The 21,274-nt window shown below is 47.7% G+C and overlaps 1 protein-coding gene across 1 annotated transcript in view; it reads left to right on the forward strand.

Annotated features, from left to right (window-relative positions):
• TIE1 (tyrosine kinase with immunoglobulin like and EGF like domains 1) overlaps positions 1 to 21,274 on the forward strand; it is a 177,877-nt gene that overhangs the window by 140,791 nt on the left and 15,812 nt on the right. The window contains exons 18-20 of the mRNA XM_069227791.1: positions 1,679 to 1,792; positions 2,744 to 2,814; positions 20,952 to 20,992. Coding sequence (XP_069083892.1) covers positions 1,679 to 1,792; positions 2,744 to 2,814; positions 20,952 to 20,992 — 226 coding nt within the window. The remainder of the gene's footprint in view (positions 1 to 1,678; positions 1,793 to 2,743; positions 2,815 to 20,951; positions 20,993 to 21,274) is intronic.

A 21,274-nucleotide genomic window follows, 5' to 3' on the forward strand; every position in this document is an offset into this window, starting at 1 on the left:
CCCATAATTTCCATTGGATGCATCTCCTTGCCAAACCTCCCCCATAATATCCACTGGATGCATCTCCTTGCCAAACCTTCTCATACTTACCATTGGATGCATCTCCTTGCCAAACCTTCCCTCATACTTACGATTGGCTGCATCTCCTTGCCAAGCCTTCCCTCAGACTTACGATTGGATGCATCTCCTTGCCAAACCTTCTCATACTCAACATTGGATGCATCTCCTTGCCAAACCTTCCCTCATACTTACGATTGGATGCATCTCCTTGCCAAGCCTTCCCTCAGACTTAGGATTGGATGCATCTCCTTGCCAAACCTTCCCTCATACTTACGATTGGATGCATCTCCTTGCCAAACCTTCCCTCATACTTACCTTTGGATGCTTCTCCTTGCCAACCCTTCCCTCATATTTACCATTGGATGCATCTCCTTGCCAAACCTTCTCTCATACTTATCATTGGATGCATCTCCTTGCCAAACCTTCTCTCATACTTATCATTGGATGCATCTCCTTGCCAAACCTTCCCTCATACTTACGATTGGATGCATCTCCTTGCCAAACCTTCCCTCATACTTACCTTTGGATGCATGTCCTTGCCAAACCTCCCCTCATACTTACCATTGGATGCTTCTCCTTGCCAACCCTTCCCTCATATTTACCATTGGATGCATCTCCTTGCCAAACCTTCTCTCATACTTATCATTGGATGCTTCTCCTTGCCAAACCTTCCCTCATACTTACGATTGGATGCATCTCCTTGTCAAACCTCCCCTCATAATTACCACTGGATGCATCTTCTTGCCAAACGTTCCCTCATACTTACCATTGGACACATCTCCTTACCAGACTTCCTCTCATACATACTATTGGAAGCATTTCCTTGCCAGACTTTCTCTCATACAAACCATAGTCTTCAAAGGCTTCTTATATAGGGATCTGCCTTCAATTAGGCATGTGCCATTGGACACCTCTCCTTGCCAAACTTTCCTTCACACTTACCATTGGATACATCTTATAAACAAAGCTTCGCTCACATGGGCCATGGACCCATGGGACATGTGTCCTTACCAGACCTTCCCTCTTATTGACCACAGAGCCCATCCTATCTGGATTTATAGTGCGCAGCTAGTCACCTGTGGGGGTAACTTAAAAAATCATAGACATCTGACAAGCAAAGCTTGCCTCTCAAACGATGGGGCCTGAGGACACCTCTCCTAGCCAAACCTTTTGTCACACTTACCATTAGCTGCATCTTACAAACAAAGCTTCCCTCACATTAGCCATGGAGCCAGTGGACACATCTCCTTGCCAGACCTTCCCTCATACTAACCGCAGAACAGAGCCACTGGAGGGCATCTCCTTTGCAGACAGACCTTCATACTTACCAAAGTGCCAACGGAGGTCTTTCCTCCCAAACCTTTCCTCATATTGGCCATGGGGATATTTCTTGTGCAGACTTCCCTCACACTAACCTTTGAGCTGTTAGAGGCATCTCCTGTGTAGAGATTTATCTCCTGTGACCAAGGAACACAAGACACATGCCTGGCCCACAGTTGTCCTCCTGATAATGGAAAAACCATTGGAGTGAATTAATTATTTTCTTTACCAAACAAACATCTTCTATGAGGTTCTTTCCAAAGAGACAGACAAGTTAATATATGTGTATATTTTTAAGTTTATCCACAGGGACTTGGCAGCCAGGAATGTTCTGGTTGGTGAGAACCTGGTTGCAAAGATTGCTGACTTTGGCCTGTCACGTGGGGAAGAGGTTTACGTCAAGAAGACCATGGTGAGTAAGAACGTACCATTGATGGCAGATCACCGCATGCTGTTCTTGTAGAATCAGTATCTAAACACGTATGTAAGACAAGACCCGGATATAGCTCTTATCCCAAGAGTCAGTGCCATGTCATCAGGCACTGACACCCGAGGAACAGCACCGTACACTAGGACCACCCTCCCCATCACAATCAGCGCCCTGTCATCAGACCCCCTACGTCCTATGAACAGCCGTCGTACACCAGGATCGCCCTCATCGCCAGAGCCAACGCCCCGTCTTCAGACCACTACACCTTACACACAGCCCCACATCATCAGTCAGCATCTTGACAGCAGATGCCTACACCCTATGAACAGCTCCTATACATCAGAATCACCCTTATCACAGGAGTCAGCATCCTGTTATCAGATGCCTACACCCTCTAAACATCCACCAAACACCAGGATCACCCTCATCAACAGAGTCAGTGCCCTGTCTTCACACGCCTACACCCAGTGAACAGCCCCCACTTACCGGGATCACTGTCATCATCAGAGTCAGTGCTACGTCATCAGATGCCTACACTCTGTGAATAGCACCATACACCAGGATCACCATCAACACCAGAGTCTATGCCCTATGGTCAGACCCCGCTCCCATTAACAGTTTGCATACACTATGTCCACAGTGATCACCAAGGTGACACTGTCTCTGGATAGCTCTCTCTGTTCACACCAGGGCCACTGACATACCAGAGATGATTCCACACAGTCCCACTATATTAGGGTTACCTTCATCAGGGGACCCACTAACTCAGATGACAGCCTCTTTACTCCCCCATCTCCCTTTGCCCAAGGACGCCCTCACTATGAGTGTTAATGCCCCATCAGAGAGCCCTCGGCATCGGAACAGCCCTCATCCCCACAGATGTGCCATGATATCAAAGTACTCTGTGCCTCAACCCTTCTCTTTCTGTTTCAGGGGCGGCTTCCGGTCCGATGGATGGCAATTGAATCTCTGAATTACAGTGTTTACACCACAAAAAGTGATGTGTAAGTGTTCTGTGGGATTTTGGGGTACAGAAACAAGACACACAGGTGGTGCGGGGTGCAGAAAAACAGGTGTGAGTCAAAAAGGATGTAATTTGTTGCTGATGCAGATGAGATTAAGGATGTGGGTCACTGTTTGCTGGACTTCAAGGCTGACTGTATCCAGTGCAATCCAATTGGTCTCTTTTTCATCGCTCCTCTGTGGAACCAATGAAGCAATTACTCTGAGTGCCTACAACCAGGGCAATCCACCATGCTGCTCCTCTGTCACTTGTGAACAGACCTGGCAGAGCATTATCCTGGCTGCCTGTAACCAGTGCACCTGTGTCGCTTGTGAACAGACCTGTAACCAGTGCACTTGAGTCGCTTGTGAACAGACCTGTAACCAGTGCACTTGTGTCACTTGTGAACAGACCCAGCAGAGCATTATCCTGGCTGCCTGTAGCCAGTGCACTTGTGTCACTTGTGAACAGACCTGGCAGAGCAATATCCTGGCTGCCTGTAACCAGTGCACTTGTGTTACTTGTGAACAGACCTGTAATCAGTGCACTTGTGCTACTTGTGAACAGACCTGGTATACCATTATCCTGCCTGCCTGTAACCAGTGCACTTGTGTCATTTGTGAACTGACCCAGCAGAGCATTATCCTGGCTGCCTGTAACCAGTGCACTTGTGTTACTTGTGAACAGACCTGTAATCAGTGCACTTGTGTAACTTGTGAACAGACCTGGTATACCGTTATCCTGCCTGCTTGTAACGAGTGCACTTGTGTCATTTGTGAACTGACCCAGCAGAGCATTATCCTGGCTGCCTGAAACCAGTGCACTTGTGTTACTTGTGAACAGATCTGTAATCAGTGCACTTGTGTTACTTGTGAACAGACCTGGTATACCATTATCCTGCCTGCCTGTAACCAGTGCACTTGTGTCATTTGTGAACAGACCCATCAGAGCATTATCCTGGCTGCCTGTAACCAGTGCACCTGTGTCACTTGTGAACAGACCTGGCAGAGCAATATCCTGGCTGCCTGTAACCAGTGCACTTGTGTTACTTGTGAACAGACCTGGCAGAGCATTATCCTGGCTGCCTGTAACCAGTGCACTTGTGAACAGACCTGGCAGAGCAATATCCTGGCTGCCTGTAACCAGTGCACTTGTGTCACTTGTGAACAGACCTGGTATACCATTATCCTGGCTGCCTGTTACCAGTGCACTTGTGTCACTTGTGAACAGGCCTGGCAGAGCATTGTCCTGGCCGCCTGTCATCAGTGCACTTGTGAACAGACCCGGCAGAGCATTATCCTGGCTGCCTGTAATCAGTGCACTTGTGTCACTTGTGAACAGACCCGGCAGAGCATTAGCCTGACTGCCTGTAATCAGTGCACTTGTGTTACTTATGAACAGACCCGGCAGAGCATTATCCTGGCTGCCTGTAATCAGTGCACTTGTGTCACTTGTGAACAGACCCGGAAGAGCATTATCCTGGCTGCCTGTAATCAGTGCACTTGTGTCACATGTGAACAGACCCGGCAGAGCATTATCCTGGCTGCCTGTAATCAGTGCACTTGTGTTACTTGTGAACAGACCCAGCAGAGCTTTGTCCTGGCTGCTTGTGACCAGTGCACTTGTGAACAGACCCGGCAGAGCATTATCCTGGCTGCCTGTAATCAGTGCACTTGTGTTACTTGTGAACTGACCCAGCAGAGCATTGTCCTGGCTGCTTGTCACCAGTGCACTTGTGTTACTTGTGAACAGACCTGGCAGAGCATTATCCTGGCTGCCTGTAACCAGTGCACTTGTGAACAGACCTGGCAGAGCATTATCCTGGCTGCCTGAACCAGTGCAGTCCAGCGGCCGCTCCTCTGTAACTTCTCGAAAGCTCTTAAGGAGTTGTGTTTCTCCTGAGCCTGCCTGTGGATTTCTGCTGTGCACTTCAAGAAGGATCGGGCTGCATGTGTACAGTACATGCCAACAGGTCACTCACCTGTTGCTGTAGTGGACATCTGCCATGGCTGCTCCTCTGTTGTAGGGGTGGGGCCTGAAGAGACCCAGTCAACTGGGCACAACAGTGAATGAATGTAAAATGCCTGTGTTACCTGTCTCACTTGAGGCAGACTGAAGACAAAACAAGGTAACAGCAGCATTCTGGTCCCTCATAGACAACACCAAAGCGCTTCCTACATAGATCTCACTGCAACACAACGCCCTTCCTACAAGGACCTCCCCAATGGTGTAGTGTGTGGTACCCATCAACTCTTCAGGGGTACGAAACGCTATGCAAATGCAATTACGATACATAACAGTCTGATAATGGGATGACGCCAACTCGGTCATGGTTGATGTTCAGCTTTGGTGAGTTTACAAGTTAGATGCAGGTTTTATGTAAAGTGCCCACTTACCTTGGTCCTACTCACAGAGGATGCTGATCCCTGTTTACCCTGGCACTGCCGAACCGCTGCGGTTGTAGCAGCGAGGTGGTGGCTGTGAAACACCACAATGTCTCTAGTCCCAACTGACTCCACACTGACTCCAGTTAAATGAAATGACACGTACACTGAGCATCACAGTATGCAGTTTATAACAAAGAGATCATATCTACAGATGAAATCAATGCACACATGTCAAATGTTTAAAAATGCAAGTTAATGAAAAACTATTCTACATTATGGTTTGCCACTGCTTAATTGTAAAATATTAAGTTTAGGTACCCAAAGTTTTCCTCAGAAGCCCGCGGATGGCATTGGCAGGTGCCAGGATTACCAGATACCACGGCAGCATAGTCTTGAGCCCACATCATCCCTGTTTCATCCACCACCAGACACTCCCTGCCTCTTCCTCTCTCTCTTGCAGGGTCTTCTTCATCCCTGCTCTTTGTCTTTCTCACTGTTCCATCCGTCTCTTCCTCCTTCTTTCCTCTCTTGTTCTTCGTCAAACTATGTTGAGGAAAAGTAAGCATAGGTTCCCAAAAATGATTTTCAGAGGATCCTGCCTTTGACCACCAGCTCAAATAAAGCACAGTGTCTTGCACATTAAGTCAGTCTTTCCTCAGGGCCACTCATCAGGTTTGATACCTGCGTAACTTGATCTTTATACCTGCTGAATCTTTCGCTAACACATTATTCTCTCTTTGGTCACTTTCTACATTCCTCCTCTCTCTGTTTCGTATGTGTCTGTCTCTCAGATGTCCTACAGCCAGTGCTTAATTTGAGCCAGTGGTTTCCGGTGCTCAACACTGGCACTTGATTGTCCACAACCGCACTTATGATAATCTGCCACATGGTGGCACTGTTTGTCTGCTTTTGAGATGCACTCAACAATAGTTGTTTATTCATTCAATATACATTAGGAGTGACTGATATCTACTGCCCAAGCCATTCTTATAGCCTTGTGGGCATAGAATAGTGTGAATTGTAACACTTGGAGGAGTCTAACAATGAGACTCAAACCAATAGTCTGTCACCTCTGCAGGTGCCATCGCTTGATCAAACTCCAGATGACCATAGATTAGCAGGTCTGGCTTGTACCTAATCTTTAAAGGAATTAATTTTGGTGTTGGTTCCCACAAGCTTGAAGTGGGAGCCTTCACTGCTCTGTTAGAGGTTTGATTTGGTTTTAAGATTGTGGATGAGACGCACCAGTAAAGCAGAACACTTTGCACAGTTATATTTTGTACAGTAGCAATTAGCTCTTAGGGCTGGTTCTGTGCTTGAGTCTGTCAGGCTTTACTGGTTAATAGTTGGCAGTACCAACACGGGGCTTCTCCAGGCTTTCACCCAACCCTGCTTTACCTGGATTATGGGCTTTGCCTAATATTCTCAAGTAAATAAATTTGCCTGGTAGACGCTTTTGCTGTTTTAGGATCTTCATGTATTCCACTCAATCAGGTAACCTTACACAACCTCAGCTTACATGGTCTATGGTCCTTACCTAAACCAGTCAAGCAGATAAGCTAACCAAACACAACTTTCTCAGGTTTTAGGTCCTAACTTATCCCACTGAAGCAGATAATGTCACCTATCCCGGCTTCACCTGCTGTATGGTCCTATTCTAATCAATGCAAGCAAATAACCTTATCCCATCCCTATTTTAACTGGTTGAGGGTTCCTACCTAAAGCACGCAGTATAAGATAACTTCATCCAATCCAGCTTTACCTAACTTACTCAAGCAGATACCCTCACTCATCCCTGATTTGTCTGAGTTATGGTCCTTACCAACCCCTCTAATACAGATAACCTCACTCCAGATCAATTTACCTGCTTTATGGTCCCTACCTCCCCGTCTCAAGCAGGTAGCCTCGCCCAGCTCTGTTTTACTTGGTTTATGGTACTTACCGAACCCACTCCAGTTTTCATGGCTCGTGGTCCTTACCTACGCAAGTCAAGCGGATAACCTCGCCCCTGACTCTGCTTTACCTCGTTTATGATCCTTACTTAACCCACTCAAGCAGATACCCTCATCCCACCGCACCTCGCTTTACTTGTTTTCTGGCCCTTACCTAACCCACTCAAGCACATAACCTTACTTGGCTCCACTTCACGAGGTTTGAGGCACTTGCCTAACTCTCTGAAGCGGATAACCTCACTCCAGCCCCATCTCACCTGGTTTATAGCCCTTACCTAAGTCACTGAAGCAGTTAACTTCACCCTGGCCATGTATTGCCTAATTTATAATCTCTACCTAGCCCACATGACATATAACCTCAAGCTGTCCTCCATTTACCTTCTGGAAAGATCTCTTAAGGGATTCAAAGGTCCAAGGTAAAGGTTACCAGTGCCTAGTGGGTCCTCCCCATAACCCTTGCCCAGCCCTACCTTCTATCCAGAGAGCCTTGCTTTGCTAGCGTGCTATCCCAACTCTTTGAGGAAAGACCAAGATACAGAAAAGTTGTGTTTAATAAAGCATCCAGAAGTGAAAAGAAATACAGACTGGTCCCTCTGTAGTGCTAAACAATGAAATATGCCAACAATGATCCGCCCAGGTAACTTAGATATGGAAAAAGACGTCCTTGAATCCCAGGGCAACAGGAAATTAGATGATTTCACTGCTGCAGTCCCAAAAGGCTCCATGGCAAAACTAAATCTGTCTGAGGGCAAGGAAGTTGACAGACTTCTCTGGGCGAGGCGGGGTAAGCGGATAATCACAATGATAACTTATACTTGTGAGTAATTTACACATATAAGTTAACTTTGACCTCTGTGGCCACTGGATGCCTCCCCACGAGTTCAGCGACACCCAGCTGTCCCCGTGTCCTTCCCACCGTCCTCGATGCTCCCTGCTGGCCATCCCTGGTGTCTAGTGGTAAGTGCCTTCTTGTACTCGCTGTGTGTGTTTACCTTGTCCTGAGTTGCCTTGTCTTAGCTGTTTGTTATTCCGTATTTGCCTTGTCTTAGCTGTTTGTTATTCCGTGTTCGCCTTGTTTTAGCAGTCTGTTATTCCGTGTTCGCCTTGTCTTAGCTGTTTGTTATTCCGTGTTCGCCTTGTCTTATCTGTTTGTTATACCGTGTTCACCTTGTCTTAGCTGTTTGTTATTCAGTGTTCGCCTTGTCTTAGCTGTTTGTTATTCCGTGTTTGCCTTGTCTTAGCTGTTTGTTATTCCGTGTTCGCCTTGTCCTAGCTGTTTGTTATTCTGTGTTTGCCTTGTCTTAGCTGTTTGTTATTCCGTGTTCGCCTTGTCTTAGCTGTTTGTTATTCCGTGTTTTGCCTTGTCTTAGCTGTTTGTTTTTTTCTTTCGCCGCCCCGTGTGACCCCCTTGCCCCGCCAGTGCCTCGGCTCCCCCGAGCCGTCTCCTTTTCCCACCACTGCGTCCCTGCGGCCCCGCCCCCCTCGAGCCCCCATTCGTCCCCGCCTCCCAGCTGCTCCTCCCTCCCTCCCTCCCTCCCTCCTCCCCTTCTTAATGGCGGTCGCGCCGGAGGCGCGCCAGAGTCTGTGCCCATCTGCGCCCGTCCGCGTCTGGACCGCGCCCAGCGCATCCCCCCCTGGTCCACGGAACCCCGCACCTCCAGACGCCACTACACTGCCAGCGACCTCAACGCCCTCAACCCTGGCCGCTCCACAGCATGCTTCCAGTCCTCACCAAGAAATACCCACGGACCCTTCTCCTGCCACAACTGTAGACTCACCTGCGACAGAACCACCAAACCTCCAAAGACCAGAACCAACCACCTCCACTGCATGCAAGCACGCCATCGAGCTCTGGGACCTGCTCGACACCTCAGCCCCGGACGTAGCCTTCCTTACCGAAACCTGGTGAAACGACTCCTCGGCGCCCGACATCGCCATAGCCATCCCGGAGGGCTACAAGATCACCTGCAGGGATCGCACAAACGGAATCGGAGGAGGAATAGCCATCGCCCACAAGGCCACCCTCAAGGTCCACACCCACAAGGACGACACCCTCAAGACCGCCGAAGATCTGCACTTCCAAATACACACCAACCCCAACACCACCCTCAGAGGAACGCTCGTCTACAGACCCCCCGGACCATGGGCACCTTTCAGCGACTCCATCTCTGACCTCGCCAGCGTCCACGCACTCGCCTCTACAGACTACATCCTCCTCGGGGACCTTAACTTCCACCTCGAGAACAACAACAACGTCAACTCCACCACCCTGATTGACAACCTCGCCAACCTCGGCCGCAGACAACTCGTCACCACACACGCAGCTGGCCACACGCTTGACCCCATCTTCTCCACAAGCGCCCACATCACCTTCAACCACACCACCAAACTCCACTGGACCGACCACCACTGCATCCACTTCACCTTCCAGAAACAGGTCAAGCACCACCGCACCCTACAGCCACCCCGCCGCCACCGGAGCAAAGTCACCCAAGACCAGCTGACCAGCGCCCTTGCCCAGAACCCGCCTAACGACCCCACCAACCCAGACACCACCACCCACAACCTCAGACAGTGGATCAACGACTGCGCCAACTCCCTCGCACCACTCAAGAAGACCACCAACAACCAAGCCACCAAAAAAGCCACCTGGTTCACCGAAGAGCTCCAGACCTCCAAGCGCATCTGCCGGAAACTTAAGAACAAATGGCTCACCGAACACACACCTGACAGCTTCACGGCCCACAAAGACACCACCCGCAGACACCACCAACTAATCAGACTAGCCAAAAGATCCTCCTTCAAAGACCGCCTAGATAACAACGCACACGACAGCAAAGAGCTCTTCAGCATCGTGAAAGAACTCCCTAACCCCAGCGCCAACGTCAACGACATCCCACCCTCGCAAGAGCTCTGCGACTCTGGCCACCTTCTTCCACCGAAAGATCACCGACATCCACAACAGCTTCAACACCACAGCCTCCCCCCCCCCACCACGCCAGACACCACCCCCGCTAACACCACCCACTCTGATCGCCTAACCTCCTGGGCCAACGTCAGCGACACTGAGACACGCAAATTCATGAACTCCATCCACTACGGATCACCGTCAGACCCATGCCCTCACCACGTGTACAACAAAGCAGACGCAGCCATCGCTCCCCAACTACGGAAGGTCATCAACATCTCCTTCGAAACAGTAACATTTCCGGAAAGCTGGAAACACCCCAAAATCAACGCCCTCCTCAAGAAGCCCAAAGCAGACCCCCAGGACCTCAAGAACTTCCGACCCATCTCCCTACTCCTGTTCCCTGCGAAGGTCATCGAGAAAATCGTCAACGCACAACTGACTCGCCACCTCGAAAACAACAACATCCTGGACCCCTCCCAGTCTGGCTTCCGACAAAATCACAGCACCGAGACCGCACTCCTCGCCGCCAAAGACGACATCAGACGCCAAATGGACAACGGCGAAAGATCAGCCCTCATCCTCCTGGACCTGTCAGCTGCCTTCGACACGGCATGCCATCACACTCTGAGAACGCGCCTCTTCGAAGCCGGAATACAAGAGAAAGCCCTTGAGTGGACTACATCCTTCCTCTCCGACAGAACCCAGAGAGTCCGCCTCCCTCCCTTCCATTCCAAAGCCACCAAAATCATCTGCGGCGTACCCCAGGGCTCATCCCTCAGCCCAACATTATTCAACATCTACATGGCACCCCTCGCTCAAGTAGCCCGCCAATACAACCTCAACATCATCTCCTACGCCGACGACACCCAGCTCATCCTCTCCCTCACCAAGGACCCGCACACCACCAAGTCCAACCTCCACGAGGGAATGCAGGCCGTTGCCGAATGGATGAGAAACAGCCGCCTGAAACTGAACTCGGACAAGACGGAGGTCCTCATCCTCGGACCCAACCCCTCCGCCTGGGACGACTTCTGGTGGCCAACATCTCTAGGAACCCCACCAACACCGACCGACCACGCACGCAATCTGGGCTTCATCCTCGACTCCTCCCTCTCCATGTCAAAACAGGTCAACGCAGTCTCCTCCTCCTGCTACAACACTCTCCACATGCTCCGCAGGATCTACAAGTGGATCCCAACAGACACAAGAAAAACAGTGACACAGGCCTTCGTCAGCAGCATGCTAGACTACGGCAATGCATTCTACACAGGCATCCCGAAAAAACACCTGCGGTGCCTCCAACGCATCCAAAACGCCTCCGCCCGACTGATCCTCAACGTACCCCGCCGCAACCACATCACACCCCACCTGAGAGACCTCCACTGGCTCCCCGTTGACAAGAGGATCACATTCAAGCTCCTCACCCACGCACACAAAGCACTCCATAACACCGGACCTGCTTACCTCAAAAACAGACTCAGCTTCTACACCCCCACCCGACAGCTCCCCTCCGCAGACCTCGCACTCGCCACCGTCCCCCGCATCCACGAAAGACATCCGGCGGCAGATCCTTCTCCTACCTCGCCGCCAAAACATGGAACACTCTCCCAACCAACCTGTGACGGACCCAGGACCTACTCGCCTTCAGAAGACTCCTCAAGACATGGCTCTTCGACCAGTAGCAGCTAACCCCACTCCCAGCGCCTTGAAACCCTAACGGGTATGTAGTGCGCTCTATAAATAGATTGATTGATTGATTTACAGTTTTAGTAAATGACTACTTGTGTCTATTCACAGAATCTGATTATAAAGTTACTCAAAAGTGTAGACTTACACATCAGAGGATAGAGACAAACTTGCGAGAAGCAGTAGTACGCCCAAAAAGAAAACAGTAGTACATCCAGCACCACACCTGGCCAACTACGGATACTGCAGCACACTGCCATAGAAAATAATGGAGGCAGGGACTAACATAAAATCACTTGGGGAATGGAGTTAAATAAAATTATTTAAAATAGTTGAAAATATAAATCAATACAATTGACTATTAAAAATGCATAAAAATAAAACATTGTTTAGTTATAGAATATTTTAACAACCTTTTTAAATTAAAAATAATGTAACTTTACACAATAATAAAATATAATTAAACTACTTTTAATTAATTCCATGCATCGCTTCCAATAAGTATTAATGTATTATAAAGAAATGTTTTAACCTATGTGGGAATTTCCTTTTAAATTTAAACTTCAGCAAAATATTTTTAGTTTAATGTAATATATTTAAATTAATGAAAGAATGTATTTAAAATTACTAGTGAAGTAGCATTTTTTTCTTTTGTTCTACATTTAAAATAAATATATACAATTAATGTACATTAATATTTATCATACAAATATTTTTACCAACGTTTATCAAGTTTAATAAACTGTTTTTACCTTTCACTATATTTTAGCATACCAAGATTTCTGTCCGACTGGCTATTCTGATTAGTCTTTGTGGTGCTACGCTGGCTCCTGGATACCGTGCTGGTTACAAGTGCCAGTGGTCCCCCCAGGGATACAGAATCAGGGATCACTCAGGTTGCCAGAAGCCAAGGCTGATGTTTCGGATTCATATCGTTAACACTGGGGTGGACAGGCCTTCTGAAATTATGGTCTTCCTAGAGTAATGGTGGCTTGGAATTTGGGGGCTATTTTTTGTATTATTAAAGAGCAAACGATCTGGTTGCTGGCTTCAGGCCAAAGAAAAACTGTATTTTAATTTGAAAAGCCCTTAGACGTGGGGTCGGTTCCTGTTGGAGGCACCCTCTGGCTTAAGGCTTCTGCTGCATTTGTTTGTTTTATTAATTAAATATTTGTATGGATACACATAGGGGTGGGCTAACTCGCATAGTTCAGTGTAGCGTAATCACATGGAATTAATAAAAAGTTCCACAAGATTATGCTTGAATTACGCAAGAAGAGTAATTTTGCATTTAACGCTGTTTCTTAGTGCAACGAACCCCCCTTGCATCCAAAACGGGTGCAAGGATGAATTTTGCGCTAAACAAGTAGTGCCAACTGCAACAGAGCACGAATAGGGAGCGCAAGCAGCCGCTCGCCCTCTGGAAATGTGCTCTTGGGGTGGGATTTCACCCCAACTTGCTACCAACATTTAGCTCTATTTTCTTACCACAAAATGCACCCTTGTGTCCAAAAATAGATGCAAAGATGCATTTTGTGCTAAGAAACAACACTAAATGCAGCAGAACACGAATAGCAAGTGTGTGCACCTGCTTGCGCTTGCTAAATGTGCTCTTGCATTAGGATTTTCCCCTCAAATTGCTCTTAACTACGCAAGGAGGAGTAATCGCGTAATTATCTGTAATTCCGCATCAAAAAGTAACTCGGTATTACCGAAATTACTCTAATGTAATTGAAATTCTACCCAGGCCTAGATATAAATTCCTTGTTGTTGGATTTTAGTTCAACTCATAGGGCATTAATAGTTCATCTGAAGTTCCCAGGTTTCCAGTGGTGTCTGGATCATGCCTTGGGGGTTCCAGGAGGCCCCTCTCCTGCCTTTGACAGCAAAGGTGACTGCAGCAGCCACAATCTGGACACTTTTGGGGCAGAGGGTAGGTGGGAACAAGGTGCTGGATTTAGGGAGTGTTCCAAAAAAGATTTTGACGGTTTTTAAGAAGGTTATGGTCAGAACTCACTGATGCCAGTGAGATGACAATATACTATTCTTACTATGCTCTCCACAGTGTTTTACATACATTACATTTGACAAAATCAAAATTACTCCCCATTCACCGACCTATGATTGATGAAACCCTGAGTCAGATTTACGAGGCTCCAAACCTGGGATTTATAAATGTGAAACTTGTAACATTTTTTTCAAGTTATCCATTTCCTCAAATTAGAGCTGGGCTAGGTACACAGGAGTTAGCATGAGCAGGGATATGCTACTTTATGTGAGTCGGCAACTTTTTCATAATTTTCTTTAGCATTATGTGAGTTTTTTTTGTAAAGTCAGGCAAAATTAGATGAATTTATTGAAAATGAAAAGCTGGCATTTAGTGCTATGTTCTAGTGTAAATGGAGTCCTTGTGCCCTTTTTTGATGCACGGATGCAAAACACACAAGTTTCTTGAACAGCAGCCATTCGAGTCTTTGTCGCTTGCATTGATCCTGTTGCAATCTACGTTTTTCTAGGGTGGTCTTTAATGACATGACCAGGGGTAGTGGTCTGACTTTGGGAATTTCGCCTAACAAGCATAACAGGAAATGATAGAAATGATGCAAGATTATACCAGCGTAAAGAATTGTGCCCACTCCTTGAATTCTATCACACATGACAGCAAACAAATGGCACATAAATGCCTGTGACGCAAAGCTAAGTTATTTTTTGAAAGTTTAGGCAAATATGAATGATCAAATGTGATTTTCTGTTGGTGACATAGAAAGATAAATTCTGTTTTAAGGCTTTACTCTAAGAAAAAGCTTTTTGACTAGATATGCAATTTTTCGTATTGCAGATGTCAGCTGCTGATGAGATTTTCATTTTCATGTACATTTTGGTGTCATCTGCATATTGGTGATTTGTGACACCCCAGATCCCCACCTGGACACTCAGTGGCCCCGGGTGTAAATGGAAAGCTAGGACAGATCCTTGTAATGCTGCAGAAGAGGCTGGATCAGGGTCAGAAGCAAATCCTCCAACTCTTGCAAGTTGTTGTGATTTGTTGGGAAGGATGTCAATCACTGAAGGCCCCTCCCTTCCTTCTCAAGGAGGCGGGGATACCTCTGGTGGTATGTTTATATGAATGTAAAAAGCTGGGAGCATTAGGGAACACTACTGCATGGGCAGGACTAAAGCTGACGATAGGGCCGACATGTATGTTCACTGTTCACGCATGGTCTGGCATGTGTGATCTGTGTACCCCAACCCTTTCTATGTTAAGGAAAAGATTTCTCAGGAAATAGTTAAGATGGGAAAATAAGGAGAAGGAGGGGGCGTTTGATTTGTATGTGCATCAGATGGTATTGATTAGTCTTAGATAGAGGTTTGTAAAATGTTAATTTGGGCTTCAAAGTTCCGAACGGTTTACAAGCTTTGCTCTTTGTGAAAGCTGCAAATTTCTTCAAATAGAGCGATTTTTGTTTTACGAGAGACGTTTCTAACTAAAAGTGACTTTTACTGATTTATTTGTACTTTTGCATCAATCCTGGCTCTTTGTTTTTTAACCTTGCAACTCCAGCTTTACAACCTATGTTTGCACAGTTTAGAGCCAACTCTAAGACACCAGTCTTAAGGAACACGAGATTTGTAAGATTTTACTGACTTCTAAGATGCTTCTTCTTCATATTTTATGTACTTTTAAATGTATTTTAATAGGCTTTTGTGGAAGCTAGATCCAAAACAACACACATGAAGGGGGGCAGTCTCTCGACTTCTCTCACCCAACCTCTCCAAGTGGTGCTCTCCACTCCCCACGCCCTCCACCTACCTCTTCCATCTCTAGTGCTGACTCTGCACCTCCTGTGAGGCTCTCGGGGTGCTTTATCAGCTTCCCTGAATGCTAAATCAGGACATCTTGTCCCTGCAGCTCGATAAGAGGCCACAGCCAGGGTGCGTGCAGGGGTCCCAGATTACGAGGTTTACAGATAGAGGGACCCACGTGTTCAATGATTGACATTTTTGCAGCACATGGATTTCAAGGGGTGATTTTCTAGTACTGAAGCCACATTTATGTAGCTCCTTATAGCCCTTACGTGCACTGAAGCACGTTAGCGGAAGGGTGGCACATTACATCAAGCGGCTTACTTTGTTGGAAGTCGCCTGAATTGGGAAGCATGCTGGTGTCACACGCACGAGACCAGACTGGTGACGTCGGTCTCTGAGCCGAAACATGTCGAGGTGTGGAGATGCGTGAGGGGTGAAACACGTGCTTGACAATAGTTTCATTTTGTGTCTGGCTGGAAGAGTGTGTGTTGTGAGTGGGGGCTTTGTGAGAAGTGTTTTGGTGTCACACGTGAGTGACAAGACTGGTGACGTCGGTCTCTGAGACGAAACATGTCGAGGTGTGGAGATGCGTGAGGGGTGAAACACGTGCTTTACAATAGTTTAATTTTGTGTCTTGCTGGAAGAGTGTGTGTTGTGTGTGGGGGCTTTGTGAGAAGTGTTTTGGTGTCACATGTGAGTGACCAGACTGGTGACGTTGGTCTCTGAGCCGAAAAGCATAGAGGTGTGGAGATGTGGGAGGGGTGAAACACGTGCTTGACAATAGTTTCATTTTGTGTCTGGCTAGAAGAGTGTGTGTTGTGAGTGGGGGCTTTGTGTGAAGTGTTTTGATGTCACACGTGAGTGACCAGACTGGTGACATCTGTCTCTGAGCCGAAACGTGTAGAGGTGTGAAGATGCGTGAGGGGTGAAACACGTGCTTGACAATAGTTTAATTTTCTGTCTTGCTGGAAGAGAGTGTGTTGTGAGTGGGACCTTTGTGAGAAGTGTTTTGGTGTCACACGTGAGTGACCAGACTGGTGACGTTGGTCTCTGAGCCGAAACATGTAGAGGTGTGAAGATGCGTAAAGGATGAAACACATGCTTGACAATAGTTTCATTTTGTGTCTGGCTGGAAGAGTGTGTGTTGTGAGTGGGGGCTTTGTGAGAAGTGTTGTGCTGTTGTTTAGACTGCACTCTTCTTGTTGCTGCGATTGTGTATCGGTGCAGATGTTTTGAGGGGAACGAAGTTGAGAGAAACAAGTGTTGCACATGGGGCCTTGCACGCTTGAGAGGATAGACATGTTCTGTACCTGTGTGGGGTTAATCGCAGGAAGTCACATGAAGGCACTGATTACAGGCAGCTGGGTTCAACACTCTTCAGGGCTCGTAGACAAAAGACGTGGCCTGATGGCCAGAGCTGCCGACTTTGGAATCGGAGAACCAGTTTGAGTTCAGGTGATGGCTCAAAACCCTGTGATCCTGGGCAAAGCACTTAGGGCCTGATTCTAACTTTGGAGGACGGTGTTAAACCGTCCCAAAAGTGGCGGATATACCACCTACCGTATTACGAGTTCCATAGGATATAATGGACTCGTAATACGGTAGGTGGTATATCCGCCACTTTTGGGACGGTTTAACACCGTCCTCCAAAGTTAGAATCAGGCCCTTAATCTCACTGTTCATAAAAATGACCTTTTGGAATGTATCTGGTGCTCATGCAAAGCAGAAAAGAGGATTGGCAGTGCCGTGACCCATTGTATTACACTGCTTATATGCTGCCTGGGTAAATACCAAACAGTGTCTGCCCAGGAGCAAAAGAGACGCAATGCACAGGCATGAAATGTATAGAGGTGGCCATTATAAATGTTCTACAGGGTCCATAGGGGAGAGGCTGAGTTATGCACTAAGTATATGCTGCTGGGGTAAATACCCAACAGTATCCACCCAGGGGCAGCAGCTGCCCAACCCTATGGGCTGAGGGGCCACGCCCCCCAACTCCTGTGGGCGTGACCTCTTCAGCCTAGCAAAGGTGTCTCAAGGACCTCCCCCTGATGATCGGGGGTGTCACTGATTGCTTCAGGCCTGAGCCCTTCAGTTTTAAGCCCTGTAGTGCCCAGGGCCGAGTGTCAATCAGTGACACCTCATCACAGAGTGGGGTGGGGTGGGGTCAACAGTCTCACTGACCCCATCCCACTCTGTAACTAGAATGGGACATCGGCCTTCCCTCACTGGTTGACCATAGGTCAACCAGTGAGGGAAGGCAGCAGCCCCAACCCTCCAGGGACCTCTGAGGCTTCTCTTTCTGAGCTGCTGCTCTTGAAGTAGTTTGTTTTACTGTTTGATGTGTGCGTGCGTGCATGTATGTTTATTTGTTAGTAAGTGTTGTGAATGGGTGTGTGAGTGTGTGTGAATGGGTGTGAGTGAGGTGTATGTGTGCATGTGTGACCTCCCCCATCACCCCCATCCCTTGTAAAATCACCGGCCGCCACTGCCCAGGAGTGACCGAGGAGCAGCCCACAGGCATCGACTGGACTCATGCAGCTATGATAGATGCTTGATGACGTCCATCGAGGGGCGGCAGGGGAGTTATCCATTGAATGCAGTGGTTACAGCAGCTGTTGCAAATGTTTCTAAGAGCTGAACCAGGGGCAACAGAGGAGCAATGCACAGGCATGCACTAGATATATACAGTCACGACAAAGCTTCCTGGAGTCCATCGAGGGGCGTTATACAGCGGTCACAGACAGTTGAGTACTTGAGACTGAAATATGTGTATTTTCTCATCTGCTGATGTTTGAAGAAAAGTGGATGAATTTCCAAAACACATTAAAATATGTTATATGAGTGATACATGAAGGGGTTTTGGATACTCATTACTAATATTATTACCTTGGAGCCAGGGCATTGTAGGTGTGTGTCTGTCACGTATTACCCATGTAGACTCATACCACATCTGTAAAGCCTTTTTAGGTCGAAGCCTGCTAGACAGCACAGCTAGTTGGCTGTAAAAGTGTGAAAGACTTCTTGAGGACATGATAAAGGCTGACCTAGGAATGCATTCCACCCACTGCTTTGCCTTTTGTCATTCACATATCCTTGCTTTCTATTTGTTGTCTTTATTTGTTTTGGCACATGCTGCTTGTGTTTGTCCCGCCTCTGGAGCTCTGCCTTTGTACTACCTCTCTGGACCCAGGTGCTTAATTTAGAGGTCATTATGGAATGAATCCCTCAAAGTAACTCCACGGCTCACAGTCTACTCCATGTACATGTTTCACTCCCAGAACCCACCCTGCTCACATCAGTGCGGCCCTCAGTCATACCACTCACCAAACCTTTTGTCCCCCGGGAAACCAGTGGTTTGGTACATGCAGTACAACCCAGTACCTTAAACAGTGAGACTGTCCATCCTCATCCGTCCAATATCTACCGACCAACCTGCTAACATAAGGTTCTGTGATGTAATGTGAAGTGACATAACGTAATCATAACATTGCCTAATAGTATTTGATTCGGCATTAAACTGCTTAATATAACTTGCTGTGCAAGTATATAACGAGACATAACATGACATGAGATAATATTCAGGCATGAACAATGTAAGTCATGGAGTGTCATGTTTCCTTCTTTCCACTGCCTCCTTTCCTCTGTCCCATCTGTAGGATTCTCATTGTCCTTAGTTCTCCCTCTCACTCTCTCTGTCCCTATTACCCCCCGCTACCCTATCTTCTTTTAGTCTGAAGCTTTCTATGAGAATGCATGTGTTTTTCAGCTGTCTCCCTCAGTGGCAGGCAGTGACCCTCAACAGTGTAGGGTCATAGAGCCCACTGCCATACTGACTGGCCGGCACTGTAATATATCAAGAATGCCTTTAGGCTCAAATTCTAAAGCTGTCAATCATAGCTCGTTATTTTATAATGGCCCGTGACTGAGAGCTCTGGAATTAAGGCTGAAGGCAATGCAAGTTTGTCACAATGCCTGTCAGTGGGCAAGAAAGGTAAAAAGAAAATAAAAAACGAACCTTTTTCGTCTTGATTGCAGGATCCCCCTCAAGCCTCAGCCGGCTCTCCTCTCCAAATCCCAACTCTGCTCTCATGCTTTAGATGAGCAGCATGAGAGCAGCACCAGGATTGGCTGGAGCGAGCTGCCTCGACACTCCAGCAGGCTCAGGGAGTCTGTGGCTGCTCTCCGCCAAGCTGTCTAAGACAGCGAGGTGGAGAGGTTTCCAATGCACATGTCTAGCTGGCTCAAGACAGCCGGCCAAATTGACATGCGCAGTGTAAACCCGGTGAAGTGAGCACCACTCCCCTGCTGTCGGGCAGCACCAATGCCCCGCCCCCAACCACTGCTCAGGCTGTTTTATTTTTCACTTTTGCTGCACTGGCAGCAGGGGGGCGATGCTCCTCCACCCTAATGGGGGCCCCGACCCTGGTCTCCCTCATCTACGTCTCTCCCTGAGCGTCTCTCTGATGACCCCCTCCACCCTCCCTGTTGCACTCACCTCTGTGCTTCTACCTGTTTCCCCCACCCGCTCGCCTTTTGTGTTTCTTTCTCAGCCCTCCCCATGTTAGTTTCATGGATGACCCCCACTGATGGAGTGGACATGGTGGAATGGGGCCCTGGTGAATGACTGGGGGCCCCTGACAGGTTGGTGGCCCCACTGTGTCTCAGAGGCTGCAGGGCCTATGCTCCACCCCTGGAAGAGTTGTCTTGTGTGCATCACTATACCCTTGCTCAGGACTGTAACTCCCAAGTTGGCATTCCATAGGCCTTTCTTTTCAGATGCAGAGACATTTTAAGGCATGGGCAAGTGGGCTCTGGCCCAGTGCGCCTTTCGGGGGGCCCTGATATAGCCAGCTCTGTCCTGCAGAGTCTTGCCCTGATGACCTTGTTTTAAATACTGTTTTTCTTTAATGTATATTAATGTGGGTGGTATGTGAGAGTTTGTTACAGACATTCTGCAGCGAAATATTGTCTTTATATTTCATGCACAAAAAATCTTTTAGATCAAAAGAGGACCTGACGTGAAAAATAGGAGGGTCACATGGATTATTTGCAGCAATATTAGTGAGCTTCTTCTGGGGTACAATACTGAAATCACACATCACTATCTCTGAATACCAGATGTAAACACATGTAGCATGTGGACCAGTGTGCCTCTGCACTGTCAGTGACCTGGCCAAAGAGGGCTTGCAAGAGCTGAAACTCGGTCATAAGCTCAAAGCTGTTCCAAAGAGGGTGCCCCAGAATATGTTTGGACAGGGCCCCTAAAATTCTCAAGATGTCCCTGCCCAGATGCTCTCTCAGTGACCATGGTGTTAGTGCACACTGCGCATGTCTCTGCGTCACTGTTGTCCTTTCACATATGACACGTTTTCCTGTTTCTTGTATCTCTCAGGTGGTCGTTCGGGGTCCTGCTCTGGGAGATCGTCAGCCTGGGTGAGTACTCTCCTCCACCTCCCATCTCTTACCCTCCATTCATCTCCCCTCCACGCTGTACGCATCACTGAATATTGTCCCCGGGCTTTGCTCACATTGGCTCACTGTCATTCAGTGAGACTTTGCCACTGATTCGTCTTCGATGTTTCTTGTCTTTCTTAGAAAATGTCATAAATGTACGTGCTGTGCCGAACCCCGCCATCTAGTGTTTGGTCTCGGAATAACATCATTTTTCTTTAAATCTAAACACTGTTTTCAGCAGCGCACATTTGCAATTTTATT

This window comes from Pleurodeles waltl, chromosome 4_1, assembly GCF_031143425.1.
Source record: "Pleurodeles waltl isolate 20211129_DDA chromosome 4_1, aPleWal1.hap1.20221129, whole genome shotgun sequence".
NCBI classification, from domain to species: Eukaryota; Metazoa; Chordata; class Amphibia; order Caudata; family Salamandridae; genus Pleurodeles; species Pleurodeles waltl.